We start from the raw sequence: 26,555 nt of genomic DNA, 5'->3' as shown, positions 1-26,555 counted from the left end.
AAAGAATGGACCAGATCCATATCTGGCTTTTCTGAGTGACATGAAAACTTTTCTCAGGTCTACTGAGTACAGATATCATTGTGAAGTGGCTAGCCAAGGGCCATTGGTGAATCCAAGGGCCCTGTTAAAGTTGTGTCTGGATGAGAGTAGGGACCTCAGTTACAGCCATGAATCTGTTTTAGTGTTACTTTGTCACTGTTGTGACTTTCCATTTCCCCTTTGAGCCTAGTCATTTGTAACAGCCCAGATGCTCCAAGGCTTAGCATGAAAAGGTTTGCCTCAGCTTCTGGAACTAGAGCTGTGCTGCCACCACCTGGAGTTGAAGGGGATTTCAACAGTAATTCTTAGCTCACTCCCAGGAGCCAACTACATACAGAATGTTCAATCTGCTTTCTTGTCTGAGAAAAAAATCCTTTTCTCTGGAAGCTTCTTGATTCTTTAGGAGTTGCTTGATTATGGAATGGGGTTTTGTTTCTAAACTACGGAATGCAATTTACAAGGTTGGAAGTAATGAATCTTTAAACAGGCTTCTTATACTCTTCACCAGCCACAGCTATCCATTATGATTCATGAAACAGTACATTAGTAACCTAGGTCTGACCAGTGCTAGGGCATAATTAATTTTGTGGCCCAATTGCACTTCCACTCTTTTTGTTAACCTCTTCTCTGAGAACATACAGGTATCAAGATAGCCTGAGCACCTCCTTGTCAATTACGCGAGGAGCCCACAGTCAGTGCTTTACAAGACCTGGGAAGTATGGAAAGTTGATTGGGTATCTTATCATCAACCTTTATTGAGAACCCTGTTACTTATCTCCTTGGTTCCATCTATACTGCAATTTGGGTGCCACCATAGTCCATCCTCATGACAGGCTTCAGTTGTGGGTCTTGGCAGAAGATGAACTTAAGTGCTTGATCTGCTACATTCTTTGTTGTCAAGGAGAGAGGAGGGGTTACTTCATTATTGTTAAGTGAAACCTAGTGCAAGATGTGGAGGTCTTATAGAAAGGTCTTATAGAACTCCTTTGGAGTTCAGAGGACTCCTTTCAGTCCTCTGAACTTTGCAGGTGGTCCACATGTCAGGCCTGAAGCAATTGTGTGGGTAGTAGCAAGTGAGCTATCATTTGCTGGATCCACTCTCAAAGTCAGACTTGCTTTATGTTCACATGGAAGAGGTTGTATTGGTCATCTGGCTGCTTTTAGACACATTTAATTTTCATTATGTCCAGGAAGGGCTTAAAAAAATGTCATAGGCTTAGAACACACCATACTTTTGGTGCAGTCATGAGATCTGAAAGTGGTGGAAATTATGGGAGTACACAGGAGAGTTCCAGGATCTTCTGTCCCCAAGAGTGTGCAAAACATAGCAATACATGGTTTTACAGATATACTGTCAGGATTCCCAGAATCAATCATTTTCATTTCTACCAGTAGGTCTTATATTAGCCTCTGGCTCCTGGTCTTTTCCTTAGACTGTGTAACCTTTTGACAAAGTCCTTAACTGCTTTTGCTGAAACTTTCCTGGTCTAATCGCTAGCAAATATCTTGAAGAAAATCAAGTTTGCTCAACAGGCCATCTCTTGGCATTTAGTGAATTCTTATCAATGCAGACTGCCTTAGTTGGTTTTTAGATCTCATATTAAATGTTACTTTTACAGAGAGGCCTTTCCTGACCTTCTGTTTTAAAATTAGTTTCTTCAACCTCCGGTTTGGTACAATAAGAAAACATTCTCTAGAGTCAGGCATTCATTCCTTGGCTCCATGGCTCTGTCTACCACTAGCTATGTTACCTAAGGCAAATTACTTGGCTTCTCTGCATCTCAGTTTTCTAGTAAAATAGGCATAATAATAGTACATACTTCATGGGGTTGTTGTGAAGATTAGTTATAGTACATAAAGCACTTAGAACAATGCCTGGCTATCATCATCATCATCCTCACTACAATTTCAGTCCACGTGTGTGTCTTTCATATCACTTATTATAACTTTAAATTGTTGTAGGTGTTAGTCTTTTTTTTAGTCTCTCTCTTCCACTATTCTGAAAGTTATATGAGGGCAGAAACCACATTTGTATTTGCTTTTTCATTCTCCTTTTCTCAGTGCCCAGCACAAAGTAGGAGCTTAATAAGTACTGGATTAGTAAATTAATGATAATTGAGTAAACTCCGGGAGTTGGTGATGGACAGGGATGCCTGGCGTGCTGCGATTCATGGGGTCGCAAAGAGTCGGACACGACTGAGTGACTGAATTGAACTGAAGGAATATTTTTAAATAATTCAAGTATCTCTTTCCTCCAAGCTCTTATTATCATAAAATCTCTCTGTAATAAGAAGATTCCCAGATCTCAATCAATGGAACACTATATTTCAAGGAACATTTGCTACAAACAAAAATGCCAGGGCAACATGTTCCAGTCTTCTTTGTCAATCTCTTTCTTTTTATTATTGCCTTTGCCTTTTCCAGCTATTAACAACTAGATCTACTATTGAGACCCATTTCTAGATCCAGACCCAGAGCCTATGTCAATCATCCGAACTATAACTAAGGCTAAGTGATTGAGGATATGGGGATTTTGAAGGTACACACAATGAAATAATTTAAATGTACTGTGAAAATTGTAAAGACTCCTTTACCCTAGCATGATGTGTATTAGCAATGTACCCTAGATGACTATGTAGCCTCCAAGTCATAGATCCTACTCACTGTACCCTGTGTCACAGTCAGATCTCTTGGAACCAACTAAAGACTCCACCTGTGCTTTTTACCTGGAATCATCTGCTGCTGGATGTATCCTGTCCTCTTCTTCCATGAAATATTTTGGGCCTTCATGAATTCCTTGGAAACAATACCTTGGATTGTTTCTACCATTGCTGATACCAGCCTCCTCTGACTTGCAATACTTCTGGCCTCAGTGTTGCCACCCATTCTCAGCCTGAATCCTGAACTCACTGTAATTATACTGCCTTGGTATGTGTTGTATTGGAATTTGGCTTGTGTAAGAATCATGGAGTGCATGTGTGCTGAGTCAGTTCAATCGTGTCAAGACTCTTTGCAACCCTATGGACTGTAGCCCACCAGGCTCCTTTGTCCATGGGATTCTCCAGGCAGGAATACCGGATTGAGTTGCCACGCCCTCCTCCAGGGGATCTTCCCGACCCAAGGATCAAACCCGTGTCTCTTGTGTCTCCTGCATTGGCAGACTGATTCTTCCTCACTAGCACCACCTGGGAAGCCCAAATGTGGGTAAACTAGAGGAAGGAAGACAAAGCCAACCTGATTTATTTTCACATGAACCATGAATCATGTAAATGATACTTAGTTGCTACCTCTTTCAAAAGCCTTTGGTGATTCCACTGGCCTCCATTATAAGGTTTCTAATTCTTCATGCTAGCAATCAAGGCCCTGCACAGTAGCCTCTACCTAACTTTCTAACCTCAATTCCCATTACTCCAGTACATAAAATTTTGAGATCCTTGAGGGCAGAGGCTTTATCTTCTTTACTAGTAGCCTGGCACTCTATATCTGGCACATTGTGGTGCTCAGTAGATATAACAGCTAAAAATTATTGAGTTCTTTACTCTGGGCTATGCATGTAAAACATGAACTATTTTACAGCTGTCACCTCACTTTACAAGCATCATCTCATGTAATCCTGCCAATTAATGAAATAGATACTACACTAATTTGCCAAATGTCATCCAGCTAGGGAAATTGTATAACGAGGATTTGAATCCAGATCTGTTTATCCCCAGAGCTTGTGCCATTAATAACTACACCTTTTTAGTTCAATGGTGTCTGTATAATAAATAGTTGAGCCAAACTATACTCTTGTTTGGGCTTCCCTGGTGGCTCAGACATTAAAGAACCTGCCTGCTAATGCAGGAGACCCAGGTTTGAGCCCTGGGTTGGGAAGATACCCTGGAGAAGGGAATGGCAACCCACTTCAGTATTCTTGCCTGGAGAATTCCATGGATAGAGGAGCCTGGCAGGCACATAGGGTCTCAAAGAGTTGGATATGGCTCAGCAACTAACATTTTCACTACTTTTCATACTCTTGTTTGCCAAACACGACAAACTTACTGCAGCTTATGTGCCTTTGCTGCTGCTGCTAAGTCACTTTAGTCGTGTCTGACTCTGCGCTACCCCATAGGCGGCAGCCCACCAGGCTTCCCCGTCCCTGAGATTCTCCAGGCAAGAACACTGGAGTGGGTTGCTGTTTCCTTCTCCAGTGCATGAAAGTGAAAAGTGAAAGTGAAGTCGTTCAGTCGTGTCTGACTCTCAGCAACCCCACAGACTGCAGCCCACCAGGCTCCTCTGTCCATGAGATTTTCCAGGCAAGAGTACTGGAGTGGGGTGCCATATGTGCCTTTACAAGCACCTTTCCCTCAACTGAAAGACTCCCCCCACAGTTTCTAGGTCTTTAGCTACTCCTTGGGACTTAGGTTATTTCAATGCTGAGTACTTATGTTTGGATACCTGATAAATGCTTCCTTCTATTTGTAGTTCTACTTTATGATACTCATAGCTAGGCTCTAAGCCCTTGGAGGGGAGGATTCACATCTTACACTGTTAAGTATTCTCAGCCTTAAGCATCAAGTATAGGAACTTAGATCAACTAAGTAATATTTCCTATTGGTGACAGCTTAAATGGGGATGAAAAAACAAATTGAAGTAAGGGTCATGATTAATTATAGTTGGCAAGAGATCTATATTACATAAGGATGCATTAAGACATTAAAGTCCTTTCATGTGCAAATATTAGTTACTAGGATGAGAAAGTGAAGGGACAGGGAAGAAATAGCTATCATCATAACCATTGTCCTTACAAGTAAATCTGCTTCAGAGGTTGAATTATCCTGTTATGCCTTTCTTAGACCAATTTATGTCTATCTTAGACCAATCTATGGCAACTTCCAGAAATCAGAAATTAGTTGCTTAGGTTGGACATAAGTATTTTTGCATTTGTGAAGTAATTTACATTTATAAAACTGCTTTAAAATAATTATGTTCACAGCAGATCAAACAAGCCTGAACAGGAAACCTGGGAGGGACTTCAAAGACTTCCTGATGACCAGGGACTGCCTATGGTAGGAAATCTTTGGTTAAACTCTATGTAGATCTTTTTCTCAAGAGAGGATCAGATTTCATTGATCTCCATGTTCCAAAGCTGTTCATGAACCCTGCTGTTCTGGATGTGTGACAGCTATTTATTTCTCAGGGAAAAGGGAACTAAATTAAGCATCTTTATTTTACTCTCCTTGGCTAGACAAATGTAATGCTATATTGCAGGTTAATGGTTCACTAAGTAGTATTCAGAACCATGAGTTATAAAAGAAGAGAGGCCCATGTGTGAATCTTCTCTAATGTATAAGAAAATATGTGAAATTCAAAGTTGGGCATTTTCTTCTGACTTTGGTAGGTGACTACCTTTGCTGGGGTTTTAACCTGGTGATTTCAAAAACTATGAGATCAAGTACGTCACTCCATTAAAAAAATACATACATATATATATATATACACACACATATTTAAAATATATATATATATATATGTAAAGTCATGCCATTATATATAATTATTTTTACATTCTATTCTCTTTACATTAGGAGAAAAGGTCTGTGGAAGATGTCTCCATGTACATTAACACTGAAGAGAGACTATCTAAAATTTTCTTCCCCCAGATAACCCTGATCTCTGCTATGGAGCATGGAATTTGATTACCTTGCTAGTGTTCACTTACATTGCATAACTAACAAAATTATTAATAGCTATAAAACTTTCAAGTCTTTAAAGATGCAGTTGCTAGGCTTCTCTCAATGGTCTCTCGCAGCAGCAAATTCTAAGCTGATAAGAAGCTGCATGCCGACTTTAATTTTAAATGTATTTTCCATTAATTTAATTGAACCTGTTCTTGCTTTTCTGCAATGGCACCAAGAATCAGAAAGGCATTCCTGTCTCTCCCACCACACCTCCATGGATGGAAGAAATCAGACCTGGATTTTCTCACTTGTCATCTTCAGGCTGAGCCTATCTTTTTCACTTTAAGGTTTCTTTTTGAATGACCCTGCTCTTGACCCAGGGCATGGAATCTGAGAGCTGTATGGGGGTGGAGTGTGGGGAGGATGTTCTGGAGCTCAGCAGATAGATCCCAGGAGTACAATGACTTACCAGCCCCCTTGTGATTGTTGCCAAAACGCCTTCCTGTTTTCAAAAGTGTTTTGCCCCCTGCTCTTTTGTTTTGCTGTGCTAGGAGACTGCAGTTCCTTATGATGCCTGGTTTTGCTAGGGACCGAAATCTGCTATTTCAAGGAAATGCAGCTGTTTGCTTTGGTGGGTGACTTGAGAGAGGGAATGTTTCCACCCTCTCTCCCCAACCTCCTTGTTACCCCACCCCAACTTGAACTCCACTGGTTGGCTCATCATCTTACAAAGCATTGATTTTAAAAACTCACTATTTGCTTTTGATTGTTTGGCTGGGGTTGCAACGAAGTCATTGATAGATCTCATTTTAAGCTATCATCTTGTCCACTCTTTTCGGTCAGCCTTCCAGAACTGATTGCCTCTTTCCCCAAATGAAACTGCACAGCCAGACAGCGAGGCTTTCTCAAGTTCCACTGTTTGCTAGGGCAGAAAACACGCAGAGCTGCCTGGGCTTCAAGCTAGGCCAGCTCTGCTCCAAGACTGTTAGTTTTCTTACCAGCCTGTCATTAGGTGCAAGATTTAATTTGATCACTGCTGCCTAGGCGGCTATCCCTGAGTGGATACTTCCTGGTACTGATGTCACTGCATTTTGTGATCTATGCTGAAAGGGACCAGCCCAGCTCAGCCCAGCTGATGTCTTCTGTGATACAGGACACCATCTTTCTCTACCCCTCCCAGCTTTTGGAAGAAAGGTCATTGGTTCTCTCTCACCGTCCTGGACCCAGCTGCAGGCAATAGACACAAATTAATATGCGTTCCCTCCCCAAGTCCAGTGCACCAGTATGCAAACTCTTGGACCCCATATGGGGATGCTTTCCAGGCTGGTAAGCCATTGTTTTCTTCTCATTCAAAAAAGGTGAATAATTTCTCTGTTGCTAAAATGATTTTTCTGTCACTTCTGCTCTATCTGTCCCCTTTGTGGTGCTCTCTCTGCTTCCTACCGGGATCTCCATCTTTCAGTTTACTCTCCACTGCCCTAGGGCTTGTCAACCTGAACAGATATTGTGCATTGCACTGTTAGTGGAATACGTGACATGCCTTTGGTACTTACATTGCTAGCCCAGGTAATGTAACTGCAATTGTCAAACCAGAAGTTCTTCACGTTTATTAGTTGTCTTTCTTTCCTTCTTAAGTTGACATTAAACCAACTAGTAAGTTTCCTAGTTCAGTGACAAATTAGTCAGTGGAGCAGCTGGAACTCTCAGGGAGTTACACAAGGCTTCTTCTGATTTCTGGGAGAAGTTTTAGAAGAACCAAGAACAACCCCAGGCTCAGCCTGGTCACCTAGGACTAAAGAATGTACAGCAGGTCAGGGGTCTTCATTGAAATAATCTTTTGCCCAAGATAACTAGAGAAACCCAGGAAGCTGGCTCATCAGATTTTTTGTACTCCTCTTTTTACCAGCTCTTTGGCTATTACTATTTATTTGAACTTAAGACAAAAGGGTTTTCCTAGCACGGAGTTCACACATCTACCCCAGCTCCATCACCATCTATCTCCAAGTTTTCAAGATCTGATTTGCTTTTTTTCCAGTCCTGTGGACATTGCCAAAAAGAACCCAGCTTTCTATAAAACCGGGCAACCAGATAGATTATTTTTATTTATTTTTTTTATTTTGGAAAGCTGGTCTTCAACACCTTCCTGTAAGGCTGATAGTTTTGTCAGGGGTCCTTCAGCACTCATCAACCATTCTTTTCAGTGATATTTCTGCTTCTTTTCATGCTCCACTTGACACAGTCGAGAAATAGCAGAAGAGCTTTTGAGAGAAGTCTAGGCTGTGAGTCAAAAGCCAAGCCTGCATCTGGAGCTTTAATCTAGGGAGTTACACATTGTATAGGGATTCCTAGGATCTATCTATTGGGTTGCAGTACTAAAATGTGGGAGTAGCAGTGAAAAAAAAGTGGTTTGGCCTAACAGAAAGCATCCCCAGTCTGTACATTTTTGATTATCTCCTCTTTTTAGTATTCAGTTCATATTTCAGTTGGTTTTTGAGGTCTCTTACTTAGTGATGTTTTTTTTTTTCCCCAAGTTGTCAAGAAAGCACTTCCTCTGGTGGTAGTGGGGGTGTGGAATATCACTCTCACCCTCCTCCTTGGGATGAGAGAATTAGTGGTGGGAAGAAGGCTGGGCATGATCTGACCAGAATGCCTTTGAAGGGAGACTTTTCTGTTTTCAAAAGTGCTAGTGGTGGGGAACAATAACAGTTGGTATGAGTTTGCACCTAGGAAAATAGCGTTTGGGACCCACTTGGAGAGAATTCACATGAAAAGGTTCAGGCAATAATGCTGTTGAGCCCAAATGGTGCTGTCAAAACATTACAGGTAGTCACTGCAGGATAGTACAGAAGGTGTTAGAGAGTAGTGTCATTTATTGAAATGTATCTGCTGATTTAGCTTTTGCTAATTAAATGGTCCCCACGATGTGTGTTTATGTAGGGACCAGTTGTGAGTTTTCTAGCAGCAGGAGTTTGGCCCTGTAGGAAGTGCCATTCCTAATGAGAGGGGATAAGCATGGAAGGGACTTGGGCATAATCTGTTCAGTTATGCTGGCCTCATCAAAATGGGAAGACTTGGAGTGATTAATAGATTTCTGTCTCTTTTTCACTACTATCCCCTAACTCTCTTGTGTTTCTTGGAAAAGGCAAGCATCAGGGTCATGATGAACAATTTTAGCACTTAAAGAACACTTTCTCTGTCTGCTCTTTGTTTTTCCTGCTACAACTCCCTGGCTGTCACTATTATCCTTTGTCACAAAAAAGGGGGATTGGGAGGAAGAGAGAGGAAAAAGTACAAGGGATTCAAAGACTTTTCTTGGCCCCATTCTCTTGTCTTCCTGGTATTTCAGAAAGGTCATAAACAGCATCCAGGATGGTGGAAATGCACCCCACCCATGCCCAGTAGGCATACATCCCTTGCTGCTCCTCTTAAGGCCTTTCCTTATGATGCCTGGGAGTGTGTGTGTCTGTTTACATGTGTGTGTGTATGTGTGTGTGTGTGTGTGTGTGTGTGGTGGCTGGTGGTTCACTAGAAGTTGGCAATCACTTTGGGCAGAAGGGACAGAATTTCAGGAAGCTGTAGCTAGCTGTATGCACTGCTCTTAAATTAATCAACTGAATTTAAAACATCACAAGGGCAAGACCATCTTAAAAAAAAAAGTTCTCAGTCCCTAACACAATGCTGGGCACACAGCCAACACTAGTTGATTTCACAAGGGAAGTGGTTGAGTTTTGTGTAATGAGGTCATCTTAGAAAATCGTTGAACTGCTCTGCAAGTCTACTTCCACATCTGCAAAGTCCTTTTACCTCCCAGGGCTATTGTAAAGATGAAATAAGACAATGACTTTATCAAGGACACTTTTCAGTTTTGTGCTGTTATCTCCATTTTCATTCTCTCATTCTCTCTATTCTAGGCATTGTAACCTAAGTAAGAAGATTATATGTGCAGGCTGGAAAAGTTTGACTTTGGCAATTTTTTTAAATAAAGTTTTTCTTTCTAAGAGAACCTCATCGGGTCAAATTGGTTGAGTAGAATGGAATGCCCATGAGATGCAACAAAAGCCAAGCTAGAAGAGGATCCAGTTTTCTGCAGCAGGGGCATTGGGGGCTAGAGGGAAGAGAGTGAGAATGAAATTATTTGAAGGCTGATCTCTTTGGAGCTTGAAGCAAACATTTAAAAAACACATCTCAGAAAGATCCTTCAAACTTGTCAGTGCTACAGTCCTCATATGCTAGTATTTTAGTTTCCACCATCAATTTTAACCTTTAAACCTTTTTACCTTATCCTTGTCAATGTTGGAACACCAAGAATTGTCCTCATATATCAGATTAATTTAAATATAAGGCTTTCCTCACTTTATTCTTCCATTGCCACTCAGCATTATTTCAGTAGCATGACTGAAATCTTAAAGATTAATAAAAAATCTCCTTACCATTTTGATTCTTGCCTCAGTGATCCAAAGAGCTACCATGGCCCAAAGAGCTGGCTTCCTCCGCATAGCAATGGCCCAGAGAGGCTGCAAAGCAATGTAGTTGATACCCAGGGGAGCCTAGTGTTTTTTAGCAAAGGTTGGATCAAAAATACTGAGGACGGTCGCTAGATGTCCCTCTTGTGTCTCTAAAGAGGCTGAAAAGGCGGGGCTCACTTCAGGATTGAAGTAAAGGGAACCTAAGACTGAGAGAACTTTCTTTTTGTTTTCATTATCTACACCCAGAACTGTTTTTATTCAATTAATAAATTCCTGATCGTGAAGGTGTTTTCGGCTACTCACTTAGTAGCATTGTTGGAGTGCGATGATCAAGTGTGTATATTAGCAAACATTTTTGGAGTATAATGATAACCAGCGTCTATTAGCAAAAAATACATTCTGAGAGCAAACGGCGGCGGCGGCGGCATTAGGGCTATCTGTAGAAGTAGACTAGGGGAATGGAAGAACTATTTTTTGGAGGGGAGGTGTCACTATCACTTTGAGCTTGCGGGTGATGAGAAGGAAGGAAAGCAGAGGCACACGGCCCAGCCTCCCTGGCACCTGGTTTTCATAAAAGCGGTTTAGTATAGCTGGGAGTACTTCGGATGCTGTACTTGGAAAGGCGGGGAGCATTGAGTGTGAACAGCGAGCAGGACCCAGGGAACCCCGTGTGATCTCTGTAGCGAAGCGAGCACATTTGTCTTTGCAAATGCAGAACATGTCTTTACAATGTGATTGCAATTACAAAGGTAATGACATTGTACATGGATTGAATTCTCTTATTTATCTTTTAAAGACAACAGACTATAGACATTCTATTAGCATTCCCCAAGGTAAGAGGTCCTCAGCCCTCTTATCTTGTTGTGTGCATCTTTTCAGATGCCACAGCAATGATAATCATTTTACCTGAGTAATTCTTCCATTTCTTGTTACCTGGGGGATTGTTAATGGCCGAGACTACTTCTCAGACTCTTTGCTCCCGCTCAGTCAAGCCGTGGAGGCGCCAGTTTACTTTTATTGATCAGTGGGTTCCTGACAGCCTTCGCCACAAGGAAGCAGCATCATCCTTTTTTGACTTAAAGGAGAACAGATCGCCTTAAAGTTTACAGCTAAAGCTTCTAAGCATATCATGCAAATATTTTAGCATGCTGCTAATTGTTCTGTTTAAATAGTCCAAGCAATATTTTAGAACGCTGCCAAACGCCGAACTCATATCCCGTGATCAGATAGCAACCCATTTCAAATGCCTTTTAGGCCGCTTTAATTAGACCAAGATGCACTTCATTCCCACTCGCTGACATCAAAGGTAAATAACTGTGATAAATCAAATGGAGCCCTTCTTTGCGGAGCCTGTGAGGTGCATCCGCGTTGCCTGCCATGTTGTCACTCTCCTCCGGCAGGCAGGGTCTGCAGAAAAGCAGGCGGGCCACGCGGTTCCCTCGAGTCACAACTCTGTTGTTCACCTGCACCTCTAAATGACCAAATTAAATGATATTCATTGCAGATGCTTCGATTTTCTCCTGGATGTTCTGGGCTGAATTGCATCCTAATATTAGAGAGTGAAACGACCCCCACGCGGAAAGCGGATCAAGCTCTCTGCGCCCTCCCCTTGGTCTCAGATGCACGTTGGGGCGGGGGAGGGGGGGTGTCTCAACCTCAATCCCAGAATAATTCCTTTCTGAGGGAGAAAGCTGTCTTCTTCTTCCTCCTGCCAAAGTAAAGGCCGCTAAACTAGCTCCTCTTGGGAAAAGAAATATTTTTAAAAAGCAGCTAGGCTGTTCTCTGCAAAAACATGGCAGTTTTGAGAAAACCTATTATGTGTTCAAATGCCTTTCCCCCTTGTTTAGTGTTTTTTAAAGGGCAAAAGTGAGTCTCATTTTAAGCACACAGGCTCGGGCCAGTGTCTCTGGGTTAATTATGAATTTGCTCACCCAAGACTCCCAAATATCCAAGACGATTCACTCAGAAGGGTGATGCACTCTTTCAAGAATTGTGAATTCAGAAGCCAGCCCTCTTCCACCCCCAATCTATGATGAAAAAAACCAAAACATCCCAACAGTTCAGAGAAGTACTTTTGATTCTTCCAGCCCGTGACCTTAATTAAGAGAATCAGGACGGGGCAGGGAGGAGTCCCCCTCTGTCCCCAGGGCGCCTTCAGTCCAGAAGGGAAGCCGAGTTTGATATCAACCCCGGCCACGCCGGCCTCCCGCTTCTCGGCACCGGCACACGCCAGCCACCGTCGCCACCACCGCCAGAGAAGCTGACAGCCCCCTGGGACTGAGGCACTGCAGGAAAGCTGGGGAGCCCCGCACATCCGCGCCGGCTCCAGCTGCCGGCGACCAACGTAGACTGCGCACCAGCTCCGCAGCTCCCGCTGGGCTCGCAGCTCTCCTAGCTTGGCGCGGTGCGGCGGCGTCCGCCCACCTGCTCTTCTCAAATGTACAGTTTATTTATAGAGAGCTAAATTCTCCAATGGTGTTGGGTGAGGGGCAACGAAATGTGTCCAGCCCTCTGGGTGGCTCAGTCCCTGCGCCACAGATCCCATTTGATTAACAGACAACAGACAAGAGCGAACCGAACCGGGTCAGGGACCCTGCTTGCGCCGGGGGTGGGGGTGGGGGCTCACAGGTCTGCTCGGGAAGGAGGATGGGGGTGACGGTCCGGGAGGATGGCTGCCGCGGCTCTTAGCTGAAGAGTCACTGGCCAAGAGCCGGATGAATGACCACGTCTGGGGCGCTTTCTCCTTCCCTTTCTTCCTTCCACTACCCGAGAAGAAGAAAAGAGAAACTGACAGACAAACCTAGGGCAAAGAGAAAAAGAGGGCGGGGGGAGGGGAGAGAAAGAATATGAATATGAATGTTATATTCAAAATATGAAGATATGTGAGGGAGATAAACACACCGAGAGAATCAAATCCTCATCTCTCCTGCAATCTCTACAAACACGAGAGGCGCGCAGTTCCTGGGGAGGCTCAGCTGCAGCTCCAGGACACCCCTCGACTTGCTCCACCCTGCCTTCTAACCCCTGCTGGGCTTGACTGGCCTCCCAGACTGCTGCCTCGGCTCTGCGGGCTGGGGTATCACTTGGTCCCGCCAGTGTGTAAGTTTCCGGCTGGCCCCGCCCCCTCCCGCGCATTGGCCCCGCCCCAAGGCCGGGGCCAGCTGGGCTGAGCGCTGATTGGCCAGTGCCTGGCGTAGCCTGTCTCAGCAGCTCCGGCTCTCTCCTGCTCTCTCCAGACTCCACGGCCAGTAGTTTGCGGCATCGGCAGGAGCAGCAGCAGCAGTAGCGGCGGCGGCAGGCACAGAGAGGAGACTGACGAGCGGGCGCAGACGGCAGCACGGCTCCCTCGCACCATCCCTTGCTTGCCTGGGGGGCATTGGCACCCGCGTCCCTAGCCCGGCGCAGACCCTTGGCGCGTTGCGCTCCGCGGCATTCCGGCTGAGCGGATTCATCCGAGATCCGAAACCTCCCACCCCTGCTCTCTCACACTCCCCACTTACACACCTCGCACCATACACTCACTATTCCTTTCTTTCACACATTCACCCACAGCCCAAGACAGAAGGAGAAAGCGAGATAGACCTCCCATGCCCGCGAGCGCCGGGGAGGGTGTGAGCTCAACGCTGCGCGGCCAGCGCCTCTCCAGGAGGATGGAATCAAGAAGCTCCCGCAAGTAAACTTCGGTGGCGACAAAACCGTCGACCGTGGCAGCTGCTGAGGCGGACCCCAGCGACATGCGATTGAGCTAGGAGGGCTTCCTCCCCTGGCAGCGGCGGCCCTCGGAGCGACACCCCAATCCAGACCGAGGGAGAAGGAGAAGCCCCTGGTACCAGCGGCGGCGGCCCCGCCTCTCCTGGCCGGTACTGTTTTTGCTTTCCCTCCCCTCCTCCCCACTCCCCCACCCCGCCCCCCGGCCATTGGAAAGACTGGACCTTTATTTTCTTGAGCAAATTTCCATCGGCCGGTTTTCACAGACTTGACGTGGAGCCTCGGGCTGCATTGGTAACTTTAATTTCTGAGACGCAGAAGTCCGCAGTCCAGCTGCTCAGTGGGGGTGACTCCGTGTCCACCTCCGATCCTGGACACACGCGCCCCTCAAACCTTCTGAAGCCAACCACAGTGCAAGGGAGCAAGCTCTCGTCTCGGCAGCCTCTATCCCCTCCCCCGTCTTCTGCAGGCTGGAGGACTGCCTTCCCGCTCAGCCGGATACTCTGACGGCTGCGGCGCTTGACAGCAACTCAAACTCCCTCCTGCGACCCCCCTTTCTCCCCAACAGGCCTCGAAAAGGCCAGCGTGGCCCCCCAGGATCCCGGAGGGCGCGTTCCAGGCGGGTCCTGTCTCTGCGGTGAGCCAGGGGAACTCGGGGTAGATCCTTGCGCATGCCAGGTGCACAGACAGCGTGCTCACCAGCCCCAGTGCCGGTGCGCCGCGGCGGGTCGGGTAGTGCCTGAGAGGCTGTACCCGCACTGCACTCCCCGCCTTCGCCTCCAGTGCGGTCCGGACTCAGCAGCGCGTCGATCCGGCTTCTCAGACGCGGTTCCACCCGCAGCCCTGCGCCGCTTCTGCCAGTCGCGCCGGGCTAACTTTGAAGGGGGAAAACTGAATAGCCGGGCTGGAGGGAGGGGGCTCGGGGCCGCACGGCGCTCCCTCGGCCCCTCGGAGCCCCCGGGCCCCGCGAGAGCCCCCGCCGAGTCCGCCGCAACTTCAGCATTGGAGCCGGCGCGGGTTTCCCCCCCGCGCCGCCGGGCCGCCCTGGGCGGGACTCCTCCCGCGGCCTCCGGGGCCCCGGGGCGGGCGCAACAGGCGGCCCAAGTCGGCGGGAAGCTGGAGCGCCGGCGGCGTCGGTCTCGGAGGGGTGTGGAGAGGCGAGGCCAGGCAGAGCCCCGCGCAGCCATGGAGTCACTCCTGCTGCCGGTGCTGCTGCTGTTGGCTGTGCTATGGACACAGGCGGCCGCCCTCATTAACCTCAAGTACTCGGTAGAAGAGGAGCAGCGCGCCGGGACGGTGATCGCCAACGTGGCCAAGGACGCGCGGGAGGCGGGCTTTGCACTGGACCCACGGCAGGCCTCTGCCTTCCGTGTGGTGTCCAACTCGGCTCCGCACCTGGTGGACATCAACCCCAGCTCGGGCTTGTTGGTCACCAAGCAGAAGATTGACCGTGACCTGCTCTGCCGCCAGAGCCCCAAGTGCATCATCTCGCTCGAGGTCATGTCCAGCTCAATGGAGATTTGCGTAATTAAGGTGGAGATCAAGGACCTTAATGACAACGCTCCCAGCTTCCCGGCGGCACAGATTGAGTTGGAGATCTCAGAGGCGGCCAGCCCGGGCACGCGCATCCCGCTGGACAGCGCTTATGATCCGGACTCGGGCAGTTTCGGTGTGCAGACCTATGAGCTGACTCCAAACGAGCTATTTGGCCTGGAGATCAAGACCCGCGGCGACGGCTCACGCTTCGCCGAACTCGTGGTGGAGAAGAGTCTAGATCGCGAGACGCAGTCGCACTACAGCTTTCGCATCACTGCGCTCGACGGCGGCGACCCGCCGCACCTGGGCACTGTTGGCCTCAGCATCAAAGTGACCGACTCCAATGACAACAACCCGGTGTTTGGCGAGTCCACCTATTCAGTGAGCGTGCCAGAGAACTCACCTCCCAACACTCCCGTCATCCGTCTCAACGCTACAGACCCAGACGAAGGCACCAATGGCCAGGTGGTCTATTCATTTTACGGCTATGTCAATGACCGCACTAGAGAGCTCTTCCAGATCGACCCGCACAGCGGCCTGGTCACGGTCACCGGTGCCCTAGACTATGAAGAAGGCCATGTTTATGAACTGGACGTGCAGGCCAAGGACCTGGGGCCCAACTCCATCCCGGCACACTGCAAGGTCACCGTCAGCGTTCTGGACACCAACGACAACCCGCCGGTCATCAACCTGCTGTCGGTAAACAGCGAGCTGGTGGAGGTGAGCGAGAGCGCCCCCCCGGGCTACGTAATTGCACTGGTGCGGGTGTCTGATCGAGACTCTGGCCTCAATGGGCGCGTGCAGTGCCGTTTGCTGGGCAACGTGCCCTTTCGGCTGCAGGAGTATGAGAGCTTCTCCACTATCCTGGTGGATGGACGCCTGGACCGCGAGCAGCATGACCAGTACAACCTCACCATCCAGGCGCGCGACGGTGGCGTGCCCATGCTGCAGAGTGCCAAGTCCTTTACCGTGCGCATCACGGACGAGAACGACAACCACCCGCACTTCTCCAAGCCCTACTACCAGGTCATTGTGCAGGAAAACAACACACCCGGTGCCTATCTGCTTTCGGTGTCGGCCCGAGACCCCGACTTGGGTCTCAATGGCAGTGTTTCCTATCAGATCGTGCCGTCACAGGTGCGAGACATGCCTGTCTTCACCTATGTCTCCATCAACCCCAACTCGGGTGATATCTATGCGCTGCGATCCTTCAACCATGAGCAGACCAAGGCATTTGAATTCAAGGTGCTGGCCAAGGACGGCGGCCTGCCCTCGCTGCAGAGCAATGCCACTGTTCGGGTCATCATCCTCGACGTCAATGATAATACCCCAGTCATCACCGCCCCACCGCTGATCAACGGCACCGCGGAAGTCTACATCCCCCGCAACTCAGGCATAGGCTACCTGGTGACCGTTGTCAAAGCAGATGACTACGACGAGGGCGAGAACGGCCGGGTCACCTATGACATGACAGAGGGGGACCGCGGTTTCTTTGAAATAGACCAGATCAATGGCGAGGTCAGAACCACTCGCACCTTCAGTGAGAGCTCCAAGGCTTCCTATGAGCTTATTGTGGTGGCCCACGACCACGGCAAGACGTCTCTTTCCGCCTCTGCGCTAGTTCTAATCTACCTGTCCCCTGCTCTCGACGCCCAAGAGTCGATGGGCTCGGTGAACTTGTCCCTGATTTTCATTATCGCCCTGGGCTCCATTGCTGGCATCCTCTTTGTCACTATGATCTTCGTGGCGATCAAGTGCAAGAGAGACAACAAAGAGATCCGGACCTACAATTGCAGGTAGAGCCAACTTTTTCTTTCTTTCCCTCTTTGTCTTGGGAGAATAAGGTGTATCTGTGTCTCTGTGTGAAAATCCCAATGCTTTTGTTTCCTATGTAAATGCATGCATCCTACTTACAGCAGCTCCTTTTTGTGGGGAGGGGGAATTTGTGTTAGCCCCAGTTGATCAATTCTTTTGATCTGACAATTTGCTGGAAGACAACCATTTAGTGTTCCAATGGATTCTGTCACATAATGGTGATGAGCAGAAAAGCAATTATCATTTTAAAATTTGCACAGCTGTCTCCATGAAGTTATGGCAGGAAAAAAATTAATGAGAAAGAGAGATTTTGAGAGAGACTTGAGAGAAAGAGAGGTTGATTTTTGGCAAAACCTTGAAGTACTACAACTTGATTTGGGGGCTGTAGAGTTTTTCGGACAAGTACTGAAAGGAAAGGGAGTGCTGGCAGCTGCCCTGTCCTGTGTAGAGAGAAACTCTGAAGCGAGCCTGTGAGTGGAATCTTAGAAAACCTTAGAGTGGGAGGAAGAGAGAACAGGAGTATGTGGGGAAGCAGGTGATAAGAGTTTTTTAGTGTGTTCTTGGCTTGTTTTATATCCAGTCCTCAAACATCTTGCTATGTGAAGTGAAATTCTACCAGTCATCTATATGTTTTCAAATATCTGGTTGTTGAGTAGACACCAAACATCCCAATGAAGGACAGGACTTTTGCATCCAGATGTTTCACTAAAAATAGCAATCTTCTGGAGTTGATGGTTCTTTTCTCTAATATGGAACTCTGTTGTGGTACTAAGAGCTGGTCCCTACCAGTGGATGTCACTATGGGCTATTTTGTTACAGTTTCCCTTGCAATGTGTGCAGGGTACGTGTGTGGTATGAGTAAGAGAGAGAGAGAGGGGTGGGGGAAGGAGGATGGGGGAGGGGAAGGTAAAGACAGAGGGAGAAGAAATTTGGAAACTGGAATAACACATAGTAATTTAAAAAAAAAAAGTTTCCTGATCAGCACTTTGGAGGGTCTTGCTGACCCTCGCTTACAATATCCAATTTAGGATAGTACATGGAATTTTTTCCAGCAGTGTCTCATCGAAACGGTTGAAAAAAAAAGTTGTTTCTTTAGTTTGCTGATAATGAATGATGCTGCTATTTCCAATGAAGGTGTGTGTTTGTGTGCTTTCAACACACCTACACATCCAGTGTGTCTTTTGTGCCATCTGTGCTTGCATGTTAACCAGTCAAAATATGTTCCTGTAGGTCTGATTTGTATTTGACATCAACTGAAATGCACACTTCTGTGAATCAGAGCCCCCTGAATATGTAACAGTCATGCAATTATTGTTTCCCTTTTACTATTCTCTGCATTACACAAGTTAGTAGACAAATGCTAACCACACATGAATATCAATCAGGTACCATAAAAGAGCAGCTGCAATGCCTCATAAATGCTTTAATCCTGTTACAAGTGAAATGGCCATGACTTTTCTTTCCTTCAGCTCCGAGTCATTTCAGATGGGAGAAATGGAAATTAATATTGCTCTTACCTTTGAAACCTGTGACTGCCAATGACAATTTTTATAGGAGAAAAATGTGGGGGTCTACAAAATTTTATTTATATGGAGATAATGATAGAGGGGACTCTTTTAAAGCCATTTCCTCAGCATAAAGTAAACGCATAAGACCCTTTCTTGATGAAAAAGAAATCAGCTTGAAATAAAGATATTGAAGGCTGTGCCACCTCTTGGTGATGTATGACTTGAAGTGAGAGCTCTTTCTGAGAGCTTGCCAGGGAGATCATTAAACAGGGAGGAGAGCGTTTGAATTGGCGGGGTTGGGGGCGGTGGCAAGCAAATCTCAGTGCTCTCCAACTTCACTCATATGTGTATTTTGTAAAGAGCTCTGTTTCCTGTGCTGGTTTGGGATTAATGAAGTACAGTTTAATTAAATAATTGATCAATACAGAAAGGGGTCGCAATGAATGCTTCAGCTGAATAATTGGACCGGGCATTGCCAAACTTACCCATCGTGGGTAAATGAAATGATTAGAACTATCCAATGATTTTAAACAGATTAGAAAAGAAAATCAACCCCAGTCCTGGGGTCTTTGGGATTCTATCTGCTCCCAAGCCCTGGTAGCATCAGCTTGCCCTCTCTGCAAGTCTGCCTGAGCACAGAGTGTAAGGGTGAGGGTGACACAACTGCACAGGTGTAGGAAGATCCTGGGGACAGAGCAAGAATGGGCCTCTGGAGATATGCAATCTTCCCATCTGCTCAGACTTTTTAGAAACGTAAAGTTCAAGAGCTTATCTTTCCAGGTATTAAGCAGAGATTTCTTGTTCTCAGCCTCTGCAGAGCCTCTTCCTGAAATGAATTCATTTATGAGACTTGCGAGATGATCTGCACTTGCTGCTTGAATTGGGCTCCCTTTTTGTACTCAGACAATTAGCTTTGTCGAGCGAGAATACAGGCACAGTCTTTTCCCTTGTAAAGATAAACCTGTATTATTTATTAACCCAATTGTTTTCCTGATTATTGCTCAGAAATGGAATTTACAGACAATAAGCTGAATCATTATATGCAAAGTAATAAATGACTTTGAGAATCTGGCTACATTTAAATGTATTTTTTTGGACAACTCTCTTAATGCTTAGTGTCTTTGGTGCACATTGCTGGGTCTCTGTCAGTGTTAATTAAATTGAGCTCTTTATGTTCCAGTTGCAGCACAGCTGCTTGTAGGTACACCTGAATCGAGAAGGATGCTGAATGCACTAACCTTTAAATTCCTTTGCAGTAATTGTTTAACCATCACTTGTCTCCTCGGCTGTTTTATAAAAGGACAAAACAGCAAGTGTCTGCATTGCATCTCGGTTTCTCCCATTAGCGAGGAGCAAGACAAAAAGGCTGAGGAGAAAGTGAGCCTAAGGGGAAAGAGGTAAAAAGGCTTTTCCCCCTCATTCAAATGGGTTTGGCTATCACATTTCTCGAGGAGATGCGGGGGTGGGGTGGGGAGTTGAAGGGAGCAGGGCTAGGGCAGGGGGAAGGAGGGTATGAAGGAGAGGAGCTGAGGATTTGTCAAAGGAAAGGGTCTGACGTGCTCCAGTCAAAAACTGATCAGGTCAGTTATCAAGGAACCTGACTTGAGGTTGTTTGTCACATGGCAGTTGCCTGGAGGAACTGGAAAGGGGATTAGGTTTTATTTCCTTCCTGTCATCTTCTGATAAATTAGGACTTGCTGCTTATTTCACCCAGGAGTTCCTTTGGGTTCCAGGGAAGCTCCAGACTTGAGCATTTTCATGCTTTCTCTCCCATAGGCTCAACTTCCCCTGTCTCCACACCCTTGTTAAGTGGCCACTCACAAGGAGAAATTCCAAATCCAAACTTTTGAGGAGGAAGGGGTAGCGAGAGGTTACTATGCTTAATATAAAAACGTTATGGCCCTCAGCTTGTTTTCACATGTAAAAAGCACAGGGAGAAACCCGATGATGCGATGTGCCAGAATAAGAAGCTGGAGCAGAGATGGGGTGCAACCCTCTGGGGTGCTTGATGTTTATTAACTGATGCATGGTTTGGGAGGGCGTTAGCGATACATGCTGCCTTTTCTATCACATAGAATCGCTGAATACTCCTATGGTCATCAAAAGAAATCAAGCAAGAAGAAAAAAATCAGTAAGAATGACATCCGCCTGGTACCCCGGGATGTGGAGGAGACAGACAAGATGAATGTTGTCAGTTGCTCCTCCCTGACCTCCTCTCTCAACTATTTCGACTACCACCAGCAGACCCTTCCTCTGGGCTGCCGCCGCTCTGAGAGCACTTTCCTGAACGTGGAGAACCAGAATACCCGCAATACCAGCGCCAACCACATCTACCATCACTCTTTCAACAGCCAGGGCCCCCAGCAACCAGACCTGATCATCAATGGCATGCCTCTGCCCGAGGTGAGTGTAGCTAAGCGGCTCTGTGAGATCCTCCCCGGCCTCTATCCCCTGCTGCTCCCCTGATTCCATTATCCTCTATGGTGACACATTCCCTGGCAGGGTGGGGAGAACTTCTCTGCCTATGTCCATTTCTGAAGTCAAGGTTTGCTACCTGTGCTTCTCAGGGCAAAGTGTAACCCAATATATATATATATATATATATATATATATATATATATATATATATATAAATTTTAAAAAATTTTACTTATTTTAATTGGAGGCTAATTACTTTACAATACTGTAGTTTTTTTTTTTTTTTTTTTTGCCATACATTGACATGAATCAGCCATGGGTATACATGTGTTCCCTATCCTGAACCACCCTCCCACCTCCCTCCCCATCCCATCCCTCAGGGTCATCCCAGTGCACCAGCCCTGAGCATCTTGTCTCATGCATTGAACCTGGACTGGTGATCTATTTCACATATGATAATATACATGTTTCAATGCTATTCTCTCAAATCATCACACCCTCACCTTCTCCCACAGAGTCCAAAAGTCTGTTATTTACATCTGTGTCTCTTTTGCTGTCTCGCATATAGGGTCATCATTACCATCTTTCTAAATTCCATATATATGCTTTAATATACTGTATTTGTGTTTTTCTTTCTGACTTACTTCACTCTGTATAATAGGCTCCAGTTTCATCCACCTCATTAAGACTGATTCAAATGTATTCTTTTTAATAGCTGAGTAATATTCCACTGTGTATATGTACCACATCTTTCTTATCCATTTGTCTGCCGATGGACATCCAGGTTGTTTCCATGTCCTGGCTATTGTAAACAGTGCTGCGATGAACATTGGGGTACATGTGTCTCTTTCAATTCTGGGTTTTTCTGTGTGTATGCCCAGCAGCAGGATTGCTGGGTCATATGGTAGTTCTGGGCTTCCCTGGTGGCTCAGAGTTTTAAGGTCTCTCCACACTGTTGTCCATAGTGGCTATACTAGTTTGGATTCCCACCAGCAGTGTAAGAGGGTTCCCTTTTCTCCACACCCTCTCCAGCATTTATTGTTTGTAGATTTTTTGATAGCAGCCATTCTGACCTGTGTGAGGTGGTACCTCATTGTGGTTTTGATTTGCAGTTCTCTGATAATGAGTGATGTTTAGCATCTTTTCATGTGTTTGTTAGCCATCTGTATGTCTTCTTTGGAGAAATGTCTGTTTAGTTCTTTGGCCCATTTTTTGATTGGTAACCTAAAATATTGGTCCTTTGTAGGGATAGATGTTGGGAGTGGGAGTTTAAGGTCTGAGCCTTTGGAATACCTGTGTGGCAGTCTAGCAAGATATAAATTCTACCACCTGTTGCAAATACAGCATGTTTGTCAGTCTGTGGTACCCGTATGCCAGCTAAAGCGGCTGAGTAATAATCAACAAGTAGTCTTAAAGGTAGATGAACCCTAGAATGCTTGAGGGTCAGTTTCCTAGTATGAGAGTGATTCAGCCTCCTAAAGCCTACTTTTGCTTTTTGTTTGGTCATATACATGCTTAGCTGTGGATATGGATGGGCTGGTTAAAGGGAGGCAAACAAAAAGAAAGTAAAAAAGCCACTTTGTTATTGCTTAATAGTTCTTATGGTGACATTTGACAAATGAGGATGTTGAAATTTTCACAAATAATTAAAATTTCAGGAATTAACTAAGCATCTGTGTTAGCTCTGTTTCTCTTTACCTGGAATGAATATTTTCAAATGGAAGTATTTTTTTACACAGTATGTGGTCTGATGTTTGCTGGCTCTTGAAATATTTCAGGGTAGTAGGGTAGTAATATGGATGAGGGTGAGTTGGTGGCTGGGTGGAAAGCTATAAATAACAGTTTTGAAGTTAATTTCATTTTTCTTTGAATTGCTTAAGTCCCTCTTTGGTTGGAAATTTGATGCACTTGGAGGCATATGCCCTCTTCCAGGCCACAAATGAAAGGAATACTATATACTTGGAGAGCACTTCACAAACGTCTTCTGTGATTCTTACAATCAGGTATTTTGATTGTCCTTCAGTAGATGATGAAATGGAGCTCCAGAGATGATAAGGGACTTGTTGAGACTCACAGAGCAGAGATATTGAGAGAGAGAGAGAGAGAGAGAGAGAGAGAGGACCAAATTTCAGGACTCTATAACTCTGGCGAGTACAGTGCTATTTCAGTGACACCTTCTACACTTTCCTGGCTCAAAAATAATTTAGCCTGACATACCTGGGCTGGAATGTCTATAAAATGGCCTCACAGTATTTATATCAATTTCATAGGGAAAAGTGTTTTAGGACCACTTTTATCGACTGTTTTTCCTAGTTCCTGAAAAATACTTCTTATCAGTAATGAGGCCAAAAAGCAGTGCTTTTAAAATGAAAACCGGATCTTCTTCTAGCAATAGAAACTCCAATATTAAAGTGAAAGTGAAGTCACTCAGTCGTGTCCGACTCTTAGCGACCCCATGGACTGCAGCCTACTGGGCTCCTCGGTCCATGGGATTTTCCAGGCGAGAGTACTGGAGTGGGTTGCCATTGCCTTCTCTGATTGTCAGTCCATACATCTATAAATAAGGATTTACTGAAAATCCAGGATTATGCTAGGTAGGCTCAGTTATAATTATGAATGTCAGTGAATACTTACTAGGGACTAGACCATAGCGTTTGTAAAAAACTACTTGTGGACCACCAAGAGTTCAGCAATAGAGAGGGAGAGGTAGTACAATGTAGGGGAATCAGATAGACCATGATTTTGAATCTGAAAGACATGTCCTGCTATGGACTACCTCTGAGTCTCTGTTTCCTCATCTACAAAATGGATACATCTGTCATGCAAGGTTGATCCAAGGAATAATATCACATTATATAATGTAAGGGGTCTGAGACAGAGGTGCCCCCTGAATCATAGATCTGTTCACCAGATGATAATTGAAGAGTGACTACTGTAATGGCTTGTACACCTGAGTGTGACTCCATAGACACTTTACAACCAAAGAGGAATTTAAGCTGGTGTCTGTGTAAAGAAGGCCAACAATATGGTGTGGTTAGAGTATTCATATTGGACTTTTAAACAAAGGAGGTAAAAGATGCCAAGGTTATGGGCTCAGGTGCTGACTGATGTTGCTTGTGGAGATAGACAAAAGAATTGAATCCTAAGGGCTTGGTGACTATGCAGTCAATTCAGGGTACTAGAGAGGTGTAAGCCTGGGTAACATAAGCCTGGGATGCTTCAAGGGGGCAGGAGATATTTGACTATGTCTGAATGGTTGACCTAAGATCTTGGTGTTTTTTCTGAGATTCTCCTATGGGTAAAATGAAACCAAATATTGCTTCGGTTGTTTAGAAAAGCCATTGAAAATTTGAATTCTAATCCCATCTCTTACTCACAAAACCAGATGTTTTCTTAGTTAACAAAATCATACAGATCTATTATCTAGGGCTAGTCAGGGCCAACACAGCACATATTAGGCACAGCGAGGTTAAGTGTGTGTTTCTAACATGTAGTCCTGGAGAGTTCATTTGACAAACCCATTCAGAAAGGGGAGAGACCCACTCATAGCATAGCATGAATCAGGCCATTTAACCTTTATCTGTCACAAAGTCCTGCATGGGGAAATTGACACTACTTCTTTTCTCCCCATAACAGAGACTGTTAACATGGACTCAGTAGAATACTTAGGTTCAGTGAAATCTATAGAAGACAAGGATGGCTGATTCATACAGTCAACTAATATTTGTTGTCTAGTCTTTGTAAGGTTCTGCTATAAGCATCCAGTGTTAGGGAAATGAAAAAGATGTTCTCTGATCTCAAAGAATGAACATTGTAATGAAAGAGATGAGAAAATAGGTCACTTGTGGTATGGAGTGATAAAAGCTACTATCAGATACAATGGGATATTACTAGGACAATAATATCCTAATATAGTTCCTACATTATATTTTCCTAGTTAATTAATTATTAATTAATCCACCCAAGAAACCAACAGTTATTAAGCTATTATAGCACAGAGTGATGAGAGCTATGCTGTGGTATTTAAAAGATTCATTAGAAATTTCTGTATTAAATCTTATTATGTCATATCCATTTTTCTGTATGTTATTTTGTTAAATCATTTTTTATTTGTTTATTAACAACCCAGGAGCATTTATTGCACACTTAGAACATGTCAGACCCTGTACAGCTTGCCAAGGATACAAAAATAAAAACACTCGATCCTTGACCCCAGGGAGCTTACAGGGAGACGGGCAAGTAAACAGTTCGTTTCAATTCAGAACATCTCTTTCCTGAGCATATGTTATATTCTTACTTGCCAGATTGGAACCAAAGGTCACTACACATTAGGTTCCTTTGCTGAGCAACTTTGTAAACTCACTCACCTCATTAGCTTCAGAGTCACTTGCAAACCTTACTGGTAATGACATTATAGAGGAGTGAGAACAGCTGTTCTCACAGCTCTCCATCATACTTTGAAGTTTATCATCATGGAATAGACCAAATCAGTAAGCATAGTTTGAGTGTCTACCTTGTGCTCAGCTGTGTGATAGGTATAGGGATCCTAAATAAATATAAGACGTAGCATCTGCCCTCAGAGGTCATAGTCTAATTGGGGAGCTATTTAAGATCACCTACATGAGTTCCTTGTAAGCAACAGAAAGGGTTTGTAATCTGCAGAAACTTTGCCAGCCTCCTTAGTGCTCTCCTGCTCCTCCTTCCCTGGCAGCCCTGCCATCATTTAGATTTAGATTTACTGTTGAGTTCTTAAGGGTTGGTGCTGATGTGAGAGTAACTTTGGCATCAGTGTGCAGACCTAGCCACATCTGAACATTGTTGACTCTAGAAACTGAAGGGAATGTGACCTTAAATGATGTTAGGTAGGTAAAGGCAAAGGGAATGGAGCATCAAAACATTCAATATTAAAAAGTCAAATTTTAAAAATGCCTCACCCCAAAGAATGGATGTTTGACTGTTTCACCCCTCCAGAAGGCAGGAAAAAGTTCATCCAAGTCTGCATTACCAGAAGAAGGAATGAGTTTCATAGGAACTCAGCCTTTAGAATTACAGAGACCATCTCGCCTATCGTCATCTCCCTGTCCTCTGATGTTGGTCAGGAAATCACTTGTGTGGATTTTGTGGTTATGTATGCAAATTTGAGGAGGGAACTTGGAGGATGCTTTTGCTGTTTACAGAAGACTTTAGTAGAATTAGTGATGTCAAGTATCTCTTGAAAATTTTAAATTGAAGGTGAGATTTGCATTCTTTGGCATTTTGGTTTATTTAGTCCATACTTAGTGTATACATAAGAGAGTTTGTGTATGTGTATGGGTGTTTGGAGTTGGGGCAGAGTAAAGAGAGGGGAAAGGAGGTTGAAAACATAGAGAATGGAGAAGAGAGAAGGTAGTTTTTTCAGATTGCTA

The 26,555-nt window shown here is 45.2% G+C and overlaps 1 protein-coding gene across 3 annotated transcripts in view; it reads left to right on the top strand.

Annotated features, from left to right (window-relative positions):
• The first annotated feature begins 12,689 nt into the window (after positions 1-12,689).
• PCDH19 (protocadherin 19) overlaps positions 12,690-26,555 on the top strand; it is a 134,372-nt gene continuing 120,506 nt past the window's right edge. Inside the window, exons 1-3 of one of the 3 annotated variants that reach the window (XM_061409143.1) lie at positions 14,390-17,205; positions 19,989-20,129; positions 20,808-21,135. In XM_061409143.1, the coding sequence (XP_061265127.1) occupies positions 15,059-17,205; positions 19,989-20,129; positions 20,808-21,135 (2,616 nt within the window). In that variant the 5' untranslated portion in view covers positions 14,390-15,058. Of the gene's footprint in view, positions 17,206-19,988; positions 20,130-20,807; positions 21,136-26,555 lie in introns of all 3 variants that reach the window. The other 2 variants (XM_061409142.1, XM_061409141.1) reach the window with 2 other exon arrangements.

This window comes from Bos javanicus, chromosome X, assembly GCF_032452875.1.
Source record: "Bos javanicus breed banteng chromosome X, ARS-OSU_banteng_1.0, whole genome shotgun sequence".
NCBI classification, from domain to species: domain Eukaryota; kingdom Metazoa; phylum Chordata; class Mammalia; order Artiodactyla; family Bovidae; genus Bos; species Bos javanicus.
Note: the sequence above shows the minus strand (reverse complement) of the source record. Positions and strands in the feature narration are given on the sequence as shown.